General features: G+C 40.9%; 1 protein-coding gene across 2 annotated transcripts in view; it reads right to left on the reverse strand.

Annotated features, from left to right (window-relative positions):
* ctif (CBP80/20-dependent translation initiation factor) overlaps positions 1-15,816 on the reverse strand; it is a 44,005-nt gene extending 28,189 nt beyond the window's left edge. For both annotated transcript variants that reach the window (XM_053862305.1, XM_053862299.1), the window contains exons 1-7: positions 15,643-15,816; positions 6,414-6,645; positions 6,133-6,204; positions 5,498-5,620; positions 5,351-5,424; positions 4,956-5,060; positions 4,806-4,884 (exon numbers count right to left, since the gene is read on the reverse strand). In XM_053862305.1, coding sequence (XP_053718280.1) covers positions 4,806-4,884; positions 4,956-5,060; positions 5,351-5,424; positions 5,498-5,620; positions 6,133-6,204; positions 6,414-6,596 — 636 coding nt within the window. In that variant the 5' untranslated portion in view covers positions 6,597-6,645; positions 15,643-15,816. The remainder of the gene's footprint in view (positions 1-4,805; positions 4,885-4,955; positions 5,061-5,350; positions 5,425-5,497; positions 5,621-6,132; positions 6,205-6,413; positions 6,646-15,642) is intronic.
* Positions 15,817-19,711: the final 3,895 nt, after the last annotated feature.

Raw genomic sequence — 19,711 nt, forward strand, 5'->3', positions numbered from 1 at the left:
GATTCAGTTTAAAACAGACAGTTCTATGAATAGACTTAACACCTACTAGCAGTGGGCAGGCGCATCATAAGTGCTACTATTCATAAGCTCATCTGGAGTTGGCTTTCAGTGGAAAGTAAAGGAGCAAATGTTTAAGCCAGTAATAGAAAGTTACCTTGTTCAGAACAAACCCACTTTATACCAGAACACGGGTCGGTAAATCACAAATATCACTGCAGCAAACTGCAGGCATTTCCTTTGGAGTCACAGATGAATCCTGCCAAGTCTCTAGTCACACAAGTGTGCGTAGTAGAGGGAGTGTGTGTGTGAGCATGTGAGTGTGCGTCTACGTGTATGTATTTGTGTGTGTGTGAGTGAGAGAGAGATGATTAATCCCGTATTTGTGCCGTAAATATGGTGTTGAATCAAGCAGCAGTGGGAGACAATGGCAGGAAGTGTGAGAGGGAGGGGGCTGCCAGTCTCCATGACCCCTCTGGATATTGTTCCGCTGCCCACCAACATTTGAGGGATGTTGGAGAAAAGTGAAGGACAGCAGGAGGAGGACTGTAGTGACGGCTGTCGGAGTAGAAGACGGGACTGACTGCCCGAGAGGAAAGAAATGTGTATGACATAGCATCAATCAATGAGACACAATGTGTGAGTAAACCTCAGAATGTAGCTTCCAGATGACATCACAAGAGACCACCCGAGAGAACCCAAGTTCCCTGCTTGATGAAGCCCTGCCGCAGAGCACGTACGCGTCCAGTCTGAGGGGCTGACTAGTGTGTGATATCTCCAGACTTCTCCTTTGTTCTTTTGCTGAGGAGCTTTGTTCACTGACCACCGACCGGATCTCAGTGACTAACCTCTCTCCCCGGCCCTCCCTGCCCTCTCCTGAATCTTCCCTTCCCATTCCCCTCCTTTTATTCTCTTAAGGATATTTCCGGTATTTGTGTACCCCAAGTTGGAAATCAATCCATGATTAATTACAGTTTTTGAAACCAGTCCAGTATCGAGCGGGAACGCTAAAACAGGCAACCACGACACAGAAATGTGATCCAAGTGGGCAACTGTACACCCACTGAAAGTTCGCTCTTTTTTTTGTTCTGACAGACTCAGACCGATCTCTGTGGAGTGAATTTTGAGTCTAAAATGAAACAAGAGAAGACACACAATGCCAAACCAGAGCCAGGATTTAAACAAACATATTTTAGAATCAGTGTGGGTGTTCACTTGCCATTTCTTTAATTTTACTATTATTCTTTATCAAAGCACAGATTCCTTCTCACAGATTAAGATTGTAAAACAGAAAACTAGAAGGGCAAAAACATAACAAAAATACAAGTACAGTACAGACATTTGTCAAGGCTCGCACTACACTATGTGCCAGCTCGAGGGACTCGTGGAGTCATGCTATGACACATTTGCGTATTTGCTGTACTGTCATATCTTTACCCTAATCACACAGCACAATGCAGTATCAATTGTGATATCCCCATGTTGGCAGAGTTTATTTCTCCATTGGACAGGTTTATAAAAGGATACTAAGATTACTTGAATCTAACCACAGAATCAACAGTGGTAACCAGCACAGGAGCATGTTAGCTGGTCTCTTCGCAAAACAGACACCAGACCAGAGAGCACATAAGCCGGCGGTGATTTAATATTCAACGTTTTTGACATGTCTAAGCACTTCAGACAGCATCAGCTTTTCCAAAAGACCCGACATGAAAGAAGTTTGTGTTGGTTTTCAAAACATTTGCTGACATTATTTCAGCTACAGAAAGTGTCGAGAACACCCACACACACAAAAGCAGTGGCTGTCACAACACTGACGTTTCAAAAAGATGATGAATCTGACAGGGCGAGATGAGCCTGTCATGGAGGAGAGGTGTTCTGTCTGAGGCGAGTGAGCTGTCTCATTGTGCGCTTCCAGAGAAATTAAAGTTCAGTGTTGAAAAGCTGTGGAGGTGCAGCGAGACGATGATTCATCACGCAAAGAATCATCATGATATTTCATATCGGTCACTAATTGTGAACATTCAAAGCCTGAATACACTTGTTTTTATCACATTTCAGATCTCAACTCAACATGAATATTAACGTCAGAAAACTGCTAGACACAGAGAAGAACAAATACTACCAGATGACCTTCACTACAGCCTGAGATTAGATTTGTGTATGAAGGACCGCTTTCCACCAATGAAGCAGTAACCAACTGAGGGCACAGACAGGAATTCCCCTTGTACTCACGTCGACTCACACTCATGCAGCGGTGAGATGTTTTCCACATCACAGTTATTTCTAAGCCCACTCTGGCTCCTGAGGAAGGGAAGTGAACGCTGGCAGGAAGTGCAGAAACGTGGGCTGGGACTTTGGATGATGTGGTGTTTCCATACGGTGTACACAGTCATGCGGACTGAGATGAGTTGAAGGTTTTTATTTGGAAATATTTTGACGGATTACGGTAACATTTAATGAGGAAATGGACCAAATTACGTTGAAAATAAATGTGAATTAAATAATTGAATAGTGGCGAATAGAGGGGGTGGAATAGAAGTGTTGTAGGTAGAAAACTGCATTCATGAGCATGGTTGGACAGAACAGTGGTTGGATACTAAGGTCGTTGGATAATGAAACTCGAATGCAACAGTGAACATACATCAGCAATGTCAAAGTTGTTAGAAACACTAACAACCAGAACAAACATAAATTCACGAAATATGTTTCTATTAACTGAACCATTGTACAGTATATTTACTACAAAGTGAACGAGTTTTACTGTTTTTACTGTGCAGAACGTTGCTGTAGTTATACAATTTGACCACATGATGGCGCCAAGATCACGGGTGAACATGGAGTTCTCAAAAGCCGCAATATTTAATTAAGAATTCGCCAAACAGCAACTCTTTTTTATTTTGCTAAAGGAGGTAATACAACAAGAGGGGTCACAAGGCTTGTTAGCTCCGTTTATTTACCACACAGGCTCTTTTTAATTCAATGGTTACTCTGCTTATGCAGGTGTTAACACGACTATTGGATTGAACTGGAACCTGTGACATGGGACACTGTCACATGAGCAAGAGGCTCATCACCAGCACATAGTGCAATGCATGGGGTGTCCGAAAACGTTTTTTCACCACTCTATGTTACAAATACCTATGAGAACATCACAATCAAAGATAACTGCGTAAAGGAAATGTGTGTAATAGCACTCATCATCAATCCCACATAATTTTTACAAACGTGTATGTGTTTTGTATAATAAACCATGTCATGATAATAACATTCTTCATTGATATTTATAATTTTCAACTTTAATTTCAACACCTTGCTTAAGGATATTGTACGTTTTAACTGGTTCAGCTTGCGTAAGACATTGCTCTCTCTGCCAGGATCACAGTCCTGACATTACACATTCCAAAGGATACCAGACGAACTCATTCAACCTCAATTTTCATTTTGGCTGTCAATGAATGAACGGAAATTGCGATCTTTGCTGGCCAACTACACAATGACCACTGCTGGTGTGAACCGGACGGTCTTGCAGGGCAGCTCGAAACCCAGAGAAGGGAAGGAAGGAGGAAGAGAGCGGAGCTCAAACACCGTGAAGGATAGAAGACACTTTGGCTTGTGACGCGGAGGAGGAGGAAAAGGTGAGTGACACTGAAGAAATGAACTCTGCCATAGCTATTGAAGATAACACTGGAAACTCAATAACCTGCACCAGCACAAACACAGCTGCTAATCCAATTCCCCAACATCCCATTGTGCAGAGCTATTTATATAAAGACAAACACAAATTCATTTGTGCTGCACCCAGACTGATTCCCTGATGATCTGGCACACAAGATAAATGACAATTCACCATTTAACCCTAAACATGTCACTTTTAAAGGACGAAAAAAGGGGATCATAAATTAACCAATGTATGAGTGTGGGAGGAAACCGGAGCACCGAAAGGAAACACACGCAAGCACAGAGAGAAAATACAGAGTCCACAGAGAAATAACAGCGATTCTGGAATTGAACCTTCTTGCTGTGAGGCTGCAGCACTAACCACTAGAGCCGTAGTGCTACCTTGGGACAGTTTTGTTGTGGACAGCTGTTCAGGCATTAAACCACCAGATGGCGGTGTTGTTTTTTTTTTTTTTTTTTTTTTTTGGAAAGAGGGTTGACTTTGGCATCTGACCACCAGGCGTCAGTAATGTGCACATACTTTTCGGTCCGCAAAGAAAGAGCTTGTTGTATCTTGGCATTAAGGATGACATATTAAATAGCTGCACAAAGCAAACAGTTATATAAATTAAACACAAACATACATACTGTACATTTTCAGTTAACCACCGCTTAGTCCTGTTCAGGGTTATATTAAAGGTATATTAAAACTAAATTCATTGCGTTTCGACAACCAGGAACAAAAACTTTTTTTTTTCTTTTTACATGTTAAGATTTTTTTTAAAGCTCTTATAAATTACATATTTTGAAGGAAAGGCAAGCTTATGTGAACTAAAAAGATAAGATAATCAACATTTATCTGGCGATCATAAGATGGGATCAGACCTTCAAATCCAAAGCGCATCAGTTATGTTGACTTAGAACACAGCTGCTGCTTTTCTCCATCTTCACTCATTTATCAACCTGTATTTAACTGAAAACTCTACAGCAAGTTCCCCAGCAGATGGCGATGTCTGTCAATAACAGTCTGCTTGAATATCACCCAGTAAATACTTAGTGCTACAAACTTTTTTTTACAACATTTATCAGTTTGATTCGAAGGGTGCTTTTAATTAGGTTAATACATTTAAAAAGAAATTATGACTTACTGAGCGCAGGTGCGGTAAAAACCTTTCTATCTCGTTCATGTCAATCCCGTCGTCCTCCTCAAACTTATTTCTGTTCATCCTGGAAGAGACCAAGACAGATTAGCTGGAAAGAAAGACTCAACAACAGACAGACGATGAAGACAAACTCACCCCTCTCTGTCGATATGCGGCAGGTGCTTTGGCGTTCCTCTGAAATGTTTCCTGTGGAAATGACTGAAGTCCAACTTCTCTGGCTGCACATCCCATCCAGCTCCCCTGGAAACATTGAATCTTGTCTCAGAGTCAGTCCACTTCTACCATGAGCACACCTCAGTTGATGCTAATGTACCAACAAGACTAGAAAGTAAAGGTAGTACGGCAACCATACACCCAGTACTGTAACTCATCTACATTTTTCGCAGATCATCGGTTTCTCTTGCACGACACTGGAGCACGCCATTTTATACATGTGAAAAATCACCCAAAGATGTATTCCTGTCAGTGTTGTGAATGCTCATTTAACAAAAAACAGAAAAATGACCTGTAATACTTGTTAGAAAACTTACCCAAGAGAGTCCATGGTGTTGGCAGCCCAGATGTCTGTTCCTAAAATGTCAAATGAGACATCTCTATTCCCGTTCTAGAATAATATAAGAAGAAAATAGTGAGCATAAAAACTTTTTAACAGGCATAATAGTCTGTTCAAGCCTTACCTTCGCTGGACCTTTAAAGTGGTTGTTTCGGCCTCTGCTTCCGGAGCGAGAGCCAGAACCAGGTCTGGACCCTGAACTTGGCCTGGATCCTGTGCTGCCATTACTACTGTGTTCCCACTCATCCTGCGGAAAGAGAAGAAAAGGGGCTTCAGAAAAAACACTGTAATTCAGCGTTTAAACATTTTGCTGCATGAAGTTCAGCATCTTGCTGAAAACCTCTTTTATAATTTTGGCACTACTGCTACCACCAAAGTGTAATTTCAAGGCTTTAAATAGGCTTTTAATAGGCTTGCAAAAAAACAAACAAACAGTTTTTCCATTCATGGATCTAGCTATCAGCTGATGAACACCGTCATCAATCAAGGACACATCTCAACATGACGGCTTAGGACTTGTCTTTTACACTTTTTACACAGCTTTTAGGGCACATTAAAAAATAGACTGTTTTGAATTCCTGGCCGTAGTCTTTTTTTAAACCACAAAACTGATTGTTTTTGTGGTACTATAACCAAGAGAAAAGGGAAGCGTTCAAGTCAGTTGCAGCACCATTGCGCCATGATGACTTCTCTCATCATTGAAAATGATCTTCATTGCTAAACTCAGAGCAACAGAGTAAAAGGCAGCCTCGAACTTACTGGTTTGGATGAACCCCTTCCCCGTGACGATGTCCAGCTGCCATCTTTTTTGTCATTGTAGTCGTCCGTCCACTGGAGGGAAACATTTTTAAAAAATTAATCATGACTGAATAAATATACATAATCAGTCCGTATAATGATCTGCTGTTGAAGTGTTCCACACATGAACAAAAACAGACTGAATCACAACCTTCAGTGCAGGCACACGGGCAAGTGTTGCTGCTTTCATTTGCCTGCAGTCACGATGAAATCGCTCAAATCATATGTCATTTATATCCCACCTGTGACATCTTGTTGCTGTTGTCCAAGTTCAGGTCCACATCTCCATCTGGCTTGTCTCCCAGAATCCCTTGCACCTGATACTCCAGCACATAGCTGTCGATGAAGCGCTCCAGTTCCTCGATCTCTTGGGAACGTGTGCTCCCAGCCTCAGAGGATGCAGATGCCACTGAAGAGTTCTCCATGACAACCAGCGCTGCGGTGGCTGGTGGGGAGGAGGGGGAGGAAAGTGACCTACGCAGGAAGGAAAAGAAACAGGAAGGAGTGAAGAATATATGAGGCTGAAACACATCAAACCCCATTTTAGACTATGATGACTGTTTAATCTCCTGCATCGTGCCGCAGCCGTCAAGAGAAACTGGCGAGCGCAATTCCTCAACAGCTGATAGACAGTATTGATATGATTATTACATTTCTTATTTCTGCCGTGGCCCTGTTCTCAATTCAATTATGAAGGTTAGTCATCTTTCTTCCCCCAATACTTCAGCTACACTACATAACAGCACACTGCATCACATTGTAGTAGACTGTCGATAGTGTGGAAGCTGTTGAGTCGAGGCGCAGAGAGAAACTGGAAGATTGAGTTACACCGCCCTCACGCATCAAAACAGGGGGGGCAAATGGGATTTAAAGAGAACCAAGCCTTGTGATGTCTTTTAAGATTATACTGGACCAGTATTGAAAACAGCAATATGTCTCTTTGCACAAAACTACTACTTGAAACATGTGCATTAGAAAATGTGCATAAGCCCCGCCCATCGAAAACACTTGTGTCATTCTCCCCACTCTGCTGAGATTGGGCATAAAGACCAGCATGGTAAGATGAGTGACTTGCAGCATCATGGGATCGAAGAAGACATCAACATGTGAAACAAAGTGTATGCAAAAGTCAGGAAAGTCAGTCAGGTGAGGTCCTCTATAAGCACAGAGGTTAGTGGGAGAAAATAAAGAGACAAAGATAGGGGTTTAAGTTAGTTTAAAGGTGTTTAAATTCTTTTCAAAAGCTACGGAATTAAGGGCAACAACTACTTTATAATGGTCATCACTGTTTCATATACAGTGATATACAGTGCATTCAAGTTTGTGATTTTGCTTGAACTCAGATGTTGAATTCCACATTCTTCTTAATCTGTTATGTAATTCAATTTCAAAATATTATCTCAATCCAATTACTATTGACAATTATTTAAAGACAAATGGAGAAGAGGGGAGGAGAAGAGTTGTGGTGAACTGTTGTGCTGGTCTGTGACAGGGGAGTGTCAGATCGAGTCTGGACTGTCCAGTAACCATGATGCATGACTTAGAAATAGGGCTGTCAATAAATCCAATTTCTTAATCTCGTGTTATCGCACGATTTTGACAAAAGACAGGTAGCCAAGTTATAAGTCATGACACAATTGAGGATGTTCAACCTTTCATTGGGAAGGGAAGAAAAGCTCTGTAATCTGAAATGACTATATAGAGGGGCGGCTCAAGTGGCGAGGAGAAGAGTCTTGATGGTTTGGAGACATCAAGAGGAAAGACGGCGGACATGTTGGATGGTGACTGACAGAGATACCAGAAAAAAAGGAGGAAGACAACTATTGAGATTGATGGATGGGGTACAGGAGGACAAGAAGAAGACGGGTGTGACAGAGAATAATCCTGATAGTCAAACAGGCAGGTGGGTGAACTCAGCAGTCACGTACTGCCTCAAATGAAGGAAGTAGAAGAAGCTGTTGTTATGAAAAAGTTAAGTTAAGATGTATCTGTACCTTGATTAAATTTACATAGAATGCTTAATCAATAACACAAAGAAGTAAGATTAAGATCAATCTTAATCAGTCTTCTATATGACGTTATCCCCAATGGAAACATCAAGGGAATATGCAGCAAATATCGCATCCTTGTCATGAGTGGTGAACTTTGGCACGAGTAATCACCCAGGTCTGAACATCTACCTTTTCTTCAGTCTCACTCCTGTGACAGTGTGTGATCACATGACCCCTGACAAACAGGGAATTGGCTTGCTGCTTGCCCGTCTACCGCAGCTAAGCTCCTTTACATCATGGCTTGATCACCAGCCATGCAAAGAGGATTTATGTCCTGGAGCACGCAGAATTCTATGTGCTGAGCTCCGGGGACACTCCGGGGAGCCAGGTCCTTCTACGGCCAGTTATCAACACAGGTCTGGTTGGAGTGTGACAGCTCCAGACAACTTCACCAAACTACATCAATTGACCCCAAACTGTTCTTTCTGCATTCAAAGACAGTGATTGGTGTTTTCATGATGGTCATATAACTGAGACAAGAGGTGAACTTGAATATTGTTGATCAGCTTGACAAGTGTCCCATGTAATCTCTTCACAGCAGTAGCAGCATCAACAAGAACTTATCTTACCTTGTGGTACATCACATTCCTGTCATGTCAACAGCATGATCCACTCACTCCAGGAAAGAGACTTGCTATAATTTGTACATGAGTAACATGTCTCCTGAGATAACCCAAATGAACAAGCAGTCAATTTTGAACAAAATAATCTTCAGTGATCATCTGTCACCATAGAAACAATTGTGTTTAGCCGTCTGTTCTAGGTTTAAAGCCCTTGTGACAGCATTACCAACAACAAGAAGATGTTACTGTAGGTGTCTTTAACTTGGGTCACTGCACCAGGTACTGATGATCAAGGGATGTTCGGCCAAAACACCACACGCTGTTAGATACCTCTTATGATTGATACAGTGCTTACACGTTTGTATGTTGTTAGCTGGGTTAGCAGAGTGAGCATGGGTTAGCATGAGACAATTACACAAAAAAAGAAAGAAAGCGTAGTTTTCAGAGTCATAATTACTGACTAAATATATTTCCATACTTTTTTGGAAGAAAAATAAAAGCCTGTTCATCTGTTTTAAAATTTGGAACGTAAAAAAAGAAAAACAGAGCAAGTTAAGAAAATAATCAATTAAATATAATTTTATCAGAAATAACTTTCTAAGGCAGCAGCGGTGTTGGTATGAAAGAAGCATTTGTTTTCAAGTGTTGTCATTTAACATAAAATTGAATAAGGGAGTGAAAATGATTACAAAGGTCATTTAAAATCAAACTGTTAATAGTAAAGACTTCAATTTAGTCTTTTACCATAAATATTTTGCTTCACAGCAAGTTGGTCAGTTCTTCACTTTGCACAGTGAACTACACAGATATAGTGTTTGCGATTCAAAATGTCCTTGACGTGGTATACGATTTCAGCCTGCGGTGGAATGACTGCCAATACCTATTGATTTGTCCACTTAGCAGCAGCAGCGTCCATTTTGTTTTTTGTGTCTATAAGTCAGACAGTGCTGGACTCTTGGTCACCGACACAGAGCAAAACTCAGCTTCACTGCAACAAAACAGTGCATAACACAGTGTGACATTTACAGAAAATGTGATCTAAACTACTGAACTGCTCAGTCACGCAACAGTCGCTGAACAGTCACTTATGATCCAGTTCAGACTGAGAAATCTCCAAAAGATTGAATATCATACTGCTTGTACATTTTCAAACATGTCAAATAAGATTTTCACAACCACAGAGTTTGGAAAAAAAAAAAATATATATATATATATATATATATATACATACACCAGACCTATATTGCATTGTTACTTTAAACGAGTAATAATAAAAAGAAAGGTGTGTAATTCCGAATGCAGCTCACAATATGAAATTAAAATATCAATTTAAACTTGTTTAATTTAAACCCCAGGCCTACTACACTAAAGAGTGATGCAACTTCTGAAAAAGAGATCAGATAGGAATTTAAAAACGCTATGTGGTTTGTTCATTCATTATTTCTTATGTACCGATCACTAGATAAGAACATTTAAATAAACTAATATCACCACAAGTACACAACATTACCATGTACAATCCATTGCTGCATGGATGGAAATACATTTTAAAGACATGAATGAATAAATTAAATGAACTCACAGCAGCTTCAGAAGAGAGCGTTACATTGCTAGTGTGTTTGCTATACCAGATCCTTGGCTACTTCTGCACTCTTTGGAAACAGGAAAGAGAAATCTATTTTGGCCTGAACTACTGTACATTATGTTCCACAGTTTAACAAACTGCCCAGGCTCATCTTTGTTTGATCTACAGTTAAAATTCTCCAACATCAGCAGTGATTTATTGCCATCAAATGTGGTTACACAACAACTCGGCATAATCCTCACAACCCAAACAGAGTAAAACTTTAGACTGTGTCTACTCGGTGGGACTCTCAGTCAACCTTCCCACCACCAACAGAGTGAGCTGCTAATACACGTAATCCTGCCGACTATTGACTGCAGACTTTAGAGACTCACACTGAGTTCAGATAAGGAGATCTGATTAGGTAGGGTGAAGGCGGTTAGGTGAGAGAACAACTACAGATACTACAAAACACAGTGCTGCATAGAATCAACATTATCATCAACATATTAATTATCAGGCCAAAAATGATAACCAACGGACATTTGGTCGTAAATCATGGAACGGATTCAACCCTCGGTAGCTACAGTGACATGAGCACTTTTTCCATTACGGCGCTAAACAAATATGGCGACTGCAATGGCCAAAATACGGTTGTGAAAAGTTTGAGAATCAGCGAATTTGGATCATATCTGGCGATATTACTGGGCGGAAACACAATTTAATGTAAGCCAGTGAGATGACACAACGAGTTGGGCATTATACGGGCACTAATAATAGTTTTAGGGCATCCTGCTGAGGAAACAGGGCGTCCGGTTTTGACTGCTGGAGGGCCTCCATTTTTTCATGTTATGCAGTCGAAGGTGTCCACCGGACGCCACCAGACGCCACCGGACGGCTGGTTATGATAGCTATTGATAACTGCCTGCCACCCAATGGCAATAGTAAATCAGACAATTGATTATGATGAAGTGGTGGGTTGTAGCACTGTATCTCCAAAAAGGGTCCCCTGATGTTGATAAAGTATCATGTCCAGAAAAAAAAACTTCTAAGGTTGTTCAAGACTTCAACCAGACATTCAAAATATAATTTCTCTGTGACGTAATCCTCATAGGTCAACAAGTAGGTATGAATGTGCACCACTAAAACAATAGCACTATTGTCCTCCATTGGCCCAGTTGTAACCTGCTCAGAGTGAATCGAGCATGCGCAAAGCTGATGCACAATTTCGGACAATTGCAACAATACCACCGTCAGAACTGTTGTGTGTCTGCAGCTTTCAGACAATGCAGCAGGTAGAGGGTCAGAGGTCTCAATAGAAAAATCGAATGGCCGCTCCACAAAGGTTAGTCTGCAGCAAAGCATGCTTCTTTTTGTCCCTGTTGATCATGTGATACCAGGTCAGAACTCAAAAACTCATTATGAAATTCAGCCGACAATTGTCTGTTTTTGAGCCAAAAGACTGTCAATACCAGTTTTCTGCCTCCAAATCCAAGACATAGAAGGCAGTTACGACAGTCTGTTTTTATCTAGTGTATTTGTTGCTGAATCACAGGCCATGTGATCAGTCACACTGCAATCATTTTCTTTTTGCCAACTCACTCAACCGTGCAGCAGCTCCCATTGAGGATGGGTTGCTGAACGACATGGGGTGCTCTGGTTTTCTCCAGGCAGATGCTGCTACTTCCCATCCACAGACCACCTTGGACTATGAGATAAAAAGTCACATTATAAATGTGACATCAGATTTTTTACCTCTTTTACCTCACTGATAACAAAAATACCATTCACAATAGAGGTATCTCGACAGCACACTCCCACATTCCTGACAGTGCCTCATCCAAATCGGTATACTTTGTATGCTGACTCATCTGAATTGTCTATCATTCCTCCCACAGCAGCACCACATGTCCACTATCTATGATGAAATTCATTTTAAAAATAGTAGAGTTTCCATTTTGGTGGGTGCGCATTTGTAGCATTTACACTAATGTGTTCACTGCATACAGTTTAGATGTCAAGAGACACTGAAACAGCCAGTCCATACTTCACACCTCATTGCTAAGACGTTAATGCAAGGACACGTGGGATTGCAGAAAATCAAGAACTGTTAGCAGAGGAGAATGTTGGATTTATGCAAGATGTTGAATATGGTCAATCTCTCCAAATTCTGTTCAGGGTTGTCGGGAATGCTGGAGCCTATCCCAGCGGTCATTGGACGAGAGGCAGAAATACACATCGCCAGTCCATTGGAAGGCACACACACACAGGCACACACACTCCATGGGGCAATTATAGAGTGTCCAATGAACCTACTGAAAGGGTGTTTGTGCTGTGTGAGGAACCCGGAGAACCCGGAGAAAACCCACATGTAAAGGCCACCAATCTGGTATTGAGTTTATCCCGCGACTTGGAGATAAGTTGAAAGGTGAGCTATAAAATTTGAAAAGTGACAGTTCACTGGCGACCTAGTTCCTTCAGATGTTACCCTCAGTTCTGTAGTCTGAAACAAAATGAATGATGCTGTGATATTATTCATTATGTTCTCAATTATTTTGATGCCATATATTGTGGCTTTTATTGTAGTTGTCCAAGTATCATCAACAAAGTCCCATCAGTTTGCTCAACCATTTTCACATTTAAGAGAAACATTTGAGTCTCAACTCTGCAGTACTTTTCCAGGGACGTTATTTACTTCCTTCTCTTGGCACGTTTATGGCCACTTTTACAGCCATCACAGGAAACCATGTCCCAGACATGTACTTATCATGAATGGTGTGGGAAAACCTGAGTGTCATTTAGATTGAAGTGAACTAGCGTATGTGACACACTAGCTAGCTGTGCAGCTTGCGGTACAATGCAAACATTCCTTTGGCTCAATAAAGCCAACTCTTAAGAGGAATGTGAGGAATGCAGGCCAGAACAGATATAAATACGCAAAGGACAGCTGCACTCAAAACAAAAATATAATAATGGGGGGTTAAATTGTTAGAGGAACAATCACATTAAACAATGAAGCTGTATCTGCCTCTTGCGGTAAATGGATATAAAGACTAACTCATTAGGCAAGTGGTAAGACTTTCCACAAGCCACTGAGCTCTGTGCTCACAAGCCTGTATCTGCGGTATGTTTACATGGACAATTATTTGATCATAAGGTAAGCAACAAACAAACCAAGACTCTGCAGAGTAAAGAGACCAACCTTCTGTCACCAATTACCAGTGTGTGGCAAAGAGAACTATCATTATCTCTGACCCAAAAATAAGACTTTCATTCTCCATAATTTATGTTATGAGCATTAGGGTTCCCCCAGAAAATACTAATACTGATACTAAGTTCAGCAACATATTACAATATTTGTTAACAAGCCGCATGATTTTGAGAGGGAAAAAAATATACAGTACAGAAAATATAAATATTGAGCTGTTGCTTGCAGAATGTAGAAGAGCATTTTTTTCCTGTATTTTCCTCTTGAATGTGTGCAGACACTGGGAAGAGGGTAGGAGAGACTAGTGACACAGACAGCTAGCAATTTGCTGGCAAGTTAGTAATTAATACACAATATGTAGTTGTCAAGTAGATCATTGAAAAAGTGAATTTCGCACTTCATTTGAAAGAAAAAAAAATCATCATTCGGTTTTGAGTTTTTATAATATCCATCACACATGAAGTAAATGCATCAGTTCAAAATGAGAAAATGACAAATTAAATGGCTTTTATATCAATATGATACAGTACCAACACAGCACTTAAAACCAGTCAACTGCAGTAATCATACTCTTCAAGCACAAAAGTGCAATAACAAAGTATAAGATGACACTTATAAGTTGAATAATAAGTTGAATATCTTTGCAGAGTAATAACTTAAAATATGAGCTTGTCACTTACATGACCTGTGGACTCTGAGTCTAAAGCATAAACATTAGTCTCAAAGGGCGGAAAATCAAGGCCTGCTAGGAAAAACACAGAATCAGACTCTCAAAGACATACACTAAGTGCAGCTGTATTGTGTATGTATATACTAAAAGTGAAAGATAACAAGACATAGATAACACCATATGTGTAAATGTAATTTGCTCTGAATCTGTCACCCACTTATGTGTCAATCAACGGTGAGACTGAGCTTCATAGTACAACAAGCAAAACTGCCACATGTGCCTCCATCTGTTGAAATATTGGCCTAAGAAAAATAAATGAACAGTGTTACTCTTACAACGAAACAGACACTGAAGGATGATGAACCACTCAATTTCTATCACCATGAAGAGCATCCTCAGAGCCTCTGCTTAGAAGGAGTGCCTGTAACTTACAAGCAACACAGACGGACATTGCATATTGCTGACTACTTCTGCATGTATGTGGTGTCAGAAACGAATGCTGCAAATAGCAACTATTTGAACTGAACTGAAGACAAAGTACATTTAAAGTCTCTTGACCAGTGACAAGAATTGAACACTTTGGATTTTGGACTGAGAACAGACTTGTGTTGCAGAACTCTAAGCTGCCAAATCAGTGGACCACATCATGCTGGAGAGCATAGTGAACACTTGTGAATTGTGTATAGTCAACAGGCAAAAGCCAAAGAGAGTTGAAGGAGCATTTGTGTAAAATCAATTTCTGTGTGGGCCTGTTTGTGGTTGCCCCTTATATGTCAACTCAACACTAAAATGTGTTCTCTCTAAGCTTTTATTCACCTCATTCACTGGAAGCACTATCAAGTCATAATGTCGAACTCCCTCTAGTGTGTTTACAGTTTGAAAAACGGGTGTTCGGCTCCTTTATGACACGAGTCCTGCTCGTCCTGCAGGAGACCTGAGACTGGACGGATCACATCCCAACCATCAGCTGAGCACTGTTGACTCTGCTTTGCCGTAACCACGCCCATGCTGCCGGGAGTAACGAAGTTGCTGGACGGCTCTGTTAGCCGCAAAGCTGCCGCGCTTCGGTCCTACTTTGGGCAAAAAACGAGCACCATAATCTCATGGTAACAAAAAATATGTGGGACATACTCCGACCCAGTTGGAATGGAATGCTTCTTTGTAGACAGAGGTGACGCAAGCTCTCGCGGCTAACCCACCGGCTAATGCTAGCCACAAAGTACAACAGTAAACAACAGGCCAGGAACGACAGAGTGAAACTGAACATTCTCCACATTGACGCACAAAACAGCCTTTCATGTCGCAAATTTGTCGCTACCTGGTCAAGAGGGGGTCAGCTGTGTCATTACAGTGCGGGCTAACACGGTAGTAACGTTCACGCACATACACCGGCTTATTGAGAGATCAATCCTCACCCGCAGTGAGATTCCCACTCCTGGTGAAACCGGGTTCACCTCCGGGGATCAGGTCCGCGGTGTCATCGGTGCTCCTCCGACAGTGAAGCGGAGAAGAGGATTAATGTTGGCCACGGAGTTGTGACTCCAGCGTTCCAGACAGAGGAACAAGGGAATGCAGGAATGTGACGTCCAGTCCGGTTCCCTGGCAGAGCTGACACGTGCGCGCACACTGGGGCATCATGGGAAACAGAGTTTTACATAACGCATTTTTGTAGTTTGGATTCTGGCATGGAAGGCAATCGTTTAAAAAGATCTTACTCAATTCAGTGAAACACGGAACATGAATGACAAGCTTTCGTGACAACAAACCAACCAAAAGTGAAGACTTCATTTTCCATTTAAAGATTAACCCAAATACGTCAAATACGTCCAGGTCACTGCATGAAGATGGGGGGAGTCACTCAAGGTACCAAAATTACTATTACTATTATTATTGTTATTATTATTTATCACTCTAAAAGTGGCACATCTATACAAGGAAACAACAAAGATTGTGATACTAGTCACGGATACTAGTCAAGGACCTCCACAATGTGTTGTTAGAAAACAGTGTTGAGTGGCAAAACTTGATGTGACATTTGTGATTTATTAAATTAAAGTCACACCTAACCAAGTTCATCCTTAGAAGAACAACAGAAGCGAATGTACGCGCTTAATTTTGTAAAATTAGCAGCTGGTGGCTAATATAAATGCAATTTTTCACTTTGACTACAGCATGCAGGACCAGCAAAAAAAAGACTGTCACGTTGTCAAGTCTCACACTTCTGAATCTGAAATGAACTACAGCTACAGGATAGCCAATGCAAGAACAAGAATTGACTGTCAAGCCGGTCACGATTTTTGTATGCAATTACATGCCAAAGTTAAGTAGTAAATACAAAATGCTGCCTTAATTTTCAACTAATACTGAATCGTACATACATATTTGTGGTATATATTTGACAGAATGTCACACATGATGACACAATACAAAAATTTTGTGACTCCAAAACTTTCTGTACACCATCTTGGAAAAGTTCGAGGATACGTAACAACATAATCTTTTAACGCATTTTGACCTCAGGGTCCAGCCTCCAGTGGGATTAATGATATGATGTTCTGACATGTTGCCTCCACAGCTGGTCACAGCCATAGTGCACAATGCTGGGAACACACACAAGTTAGTGGTAGAAACCTACGGGGATACATACGGGTGAAAACATGCAATGAAATTTGTTAATTCTCATGTATTCATAGTCTGCCCCGGGGTTTTGCAGAAGTCTCTGTCTACTACAAGACACAGGTGTACAAAGTCTCAGCGTGTCAACGTGTTGGTAACTCACTACCAATCTTTAGGCTCTCAATTTGTGACTGTTACTGTCACCAGTGACAAATATTTTCTGCCCATTCAGCTGCGACAATCGTATTGTTCTCCAAACGTCTCACTTCCACAGCAGGAGGCTAAAAGTGTCGTTGAAACTAGAACATCCTACAACTCTTCACGACATTATAGCGGCCTCTGGTGGATTATAAGAGAAGCGCGGCCACATACAAGTTGACTTATTTTTGCTCTTCTAATAAGTGACATTATTATGACGAACAGTACCAAAACTAACATTGACAGAAATGCGGTTTGTTGTTGACTTTAAACTCAAAGTATCTCACTGCTGGTGGCTATTGTCGGAGGAAATGTTAAGCTCTTAAATATGCTTATTTCAAAATCTGATCCATGGAAACACATGAGTGCAAACACATGAACATAACATGCAGAAATATAGCTGGGTGATGGAAAGGAAAAGTGGGTTTACGTTGCTCCAGATGACAGCGGAATATGTTCCACTGACCCAGTCAGAGGCTAATTGATCACCATGGCGTGATGAAGCTTCCAGCACGTGTCTGCACCAGACAGATCTCCCTGCCCCCCCTCCCTCAATGCATTGGCCTCCTTATTTCATCACGGTCAACACAATACCACATAGATTATCAGCATGTTTTCTTCTTCATGTTACACCACCATCTAATTTCATTTTCAAGCCACTACACATAAACAACTCCTGTCTGAGTCTATCTTTCAAATGGTCAGTTGTTCTCTCATCTTGCTTGAATAGAAGTTTACGCTTTACAGTGTGCTAAACTAACTGCATGTGGGAGTGGAAAAAGGCAAAGTTCTAAAAAGTTTACACCTCTCAGGAGGAATGTGAACAGTTGCTATGGGACCTGGATTGATGAATTGCTTCATATGTCTTGAAATCTAAAACTAAAAACTCATGTCAATCTTCAGTTAAGTTAGCCCATGCTATTCATTTATGAGATTTTTAAGTGTTGTTTTAATTCAGTGTCACTTGACACACAGTCTGTGCCCATCATTGAAATGTCCTGCTGCTATCAATTTTTTTAAAGGTCATATATCATATATCACCCCATTGATGATGAGATGATATTGATAAACTTGTTTAACAGTAAGGGCATTTAAAGAACATGCTGATACACTTCATATTTTTGTCTGTCGAGCTCATACACCACAACATGGCGCTTCAGTGAGGAAGATTGTCCTTTTGAGAAACTACGGAATCTAAGACAGAACAAAATGATCACATATGCTTTACATACGAACCCAGTCGGGTCATTACTAAACACAGTACATAATGTAGCACAGTGTTGCGGGGTTCAATCCTGGTTTGTATAGTTTTCCCGTGCTGGCACAGATAGAACATAGTGTTGTCCAAGCACCAGCGCTTTTTCCCTGCATGAGGAAAGAGCCCATTTCCCTAGAGTCTTTTTTCCTTCTATTCTTAAATTCTTGAGAAGAAAATTTACTCGCATGAATTCTGTCCAAATTTTTGCCATCTGACGGTATTTATTTGAGTTCTTGTGAGAATAACTCACTGCTGAACTTACAAGCCCAACCACAGCCCTTCCTTGGTAAACACCATGTTTGTGTGATCTTCGACAGCCAAAGGTTTGTATATTATTAGGATATATTATATTATTAGGATATTCTTAGCTGTCCATCATTTAGTTGCACCATTAGAAAATTTGATATTTCTGTTTAGTTCACGGTAAAGTGCATGGAATTAAAAGAATGACATTGAAAACAGACATGCAACTTTACGTTCCTCGATGATGTGCTGATGTGCTTGTGCCAAAGTAAAGTTGCCATAGACACATAAAAGTTATTTTTGTGATTCTATGTCTGTTTGATTTGGTGTTTAATAAAGTCAAATTTTCTGGCTTATCTTCATTTTTAGCCAGTCACGTGACAGGTAGAAATAAAAGTGAATGGCGACATTCATTTTTCAAAATCCAAACAAAACAAACCTGACAACGGCAAATTCAGTTTTTGTGTGCAAGCCTTTGAACAGTCGCCCCTCAGCACGTATGGCTTGGAAGACTCCAAATTACCTGTAGGTGTGTGTGTATGAGGGGTTTTCTGTTTTCTGTTGAGGATTTCCTTTGTCTCCTGCGCATATTGCTGGGACAGGTCCTGGACAACCAGTAAAGATACGTAGTGAATGAATGAATTATACATCCAGAGCAAACAACTCTTTTGAAAGTCACGTTAGGATGGCTTTATGTGTGTGTTGTTTGAGAAGAAATACCAAAGTCAACAAAGTGTAAAATAAATAAAGAAATAAAATATTTCTACTTTGCTTGGTGAAACTTCGCCCAAATAGAACATAAACATAAATAAGCTTTTGTCAGTCTTGCTCTTATTACTGGTGTGTGAAAGTTGACCCCAGGGAGGCACCAAAGGTTGTGTTGAGTGAGAGAATGTGGAGGCTGAAATTGGCGTTGCTCCTCAGGTCGCCCTGCACAAAGCCGACTCCTCACCAGAGGGATGGTAGCAAGGCACCAATTAGTAGTGGAGAGGGCGCATGATGATATTTCCGTGTGCTTGTGGCCCTGGCAGCTCCATCTGTGTGCGTTATAAAAGGCAAAACCATAAACATGGAATTAGACAGTGCAGGCCGCACTGCTCTTAAGGTCACAGACTCTCCCCTGCTGCAGCTCCAAAGAGCATCACTGGAATTTAAAGAGCGTCTTCTGT

Source organism: Synchiropus splendidus, chromosome 1, assembly GCF_027744825.2.
Source record: "Synchiropus splendidus isolate RoL2022-P1 chromosome 1, RoL_Sspl_1.0, whole genome shotgun sequence".
Taxonomy (NCBI): Eukaryota; Metazoa; Chordata; class Actinopteri; order Syngnathiformes; family Callionymidae; genus Synchiropus; species Synchiropus splendidus.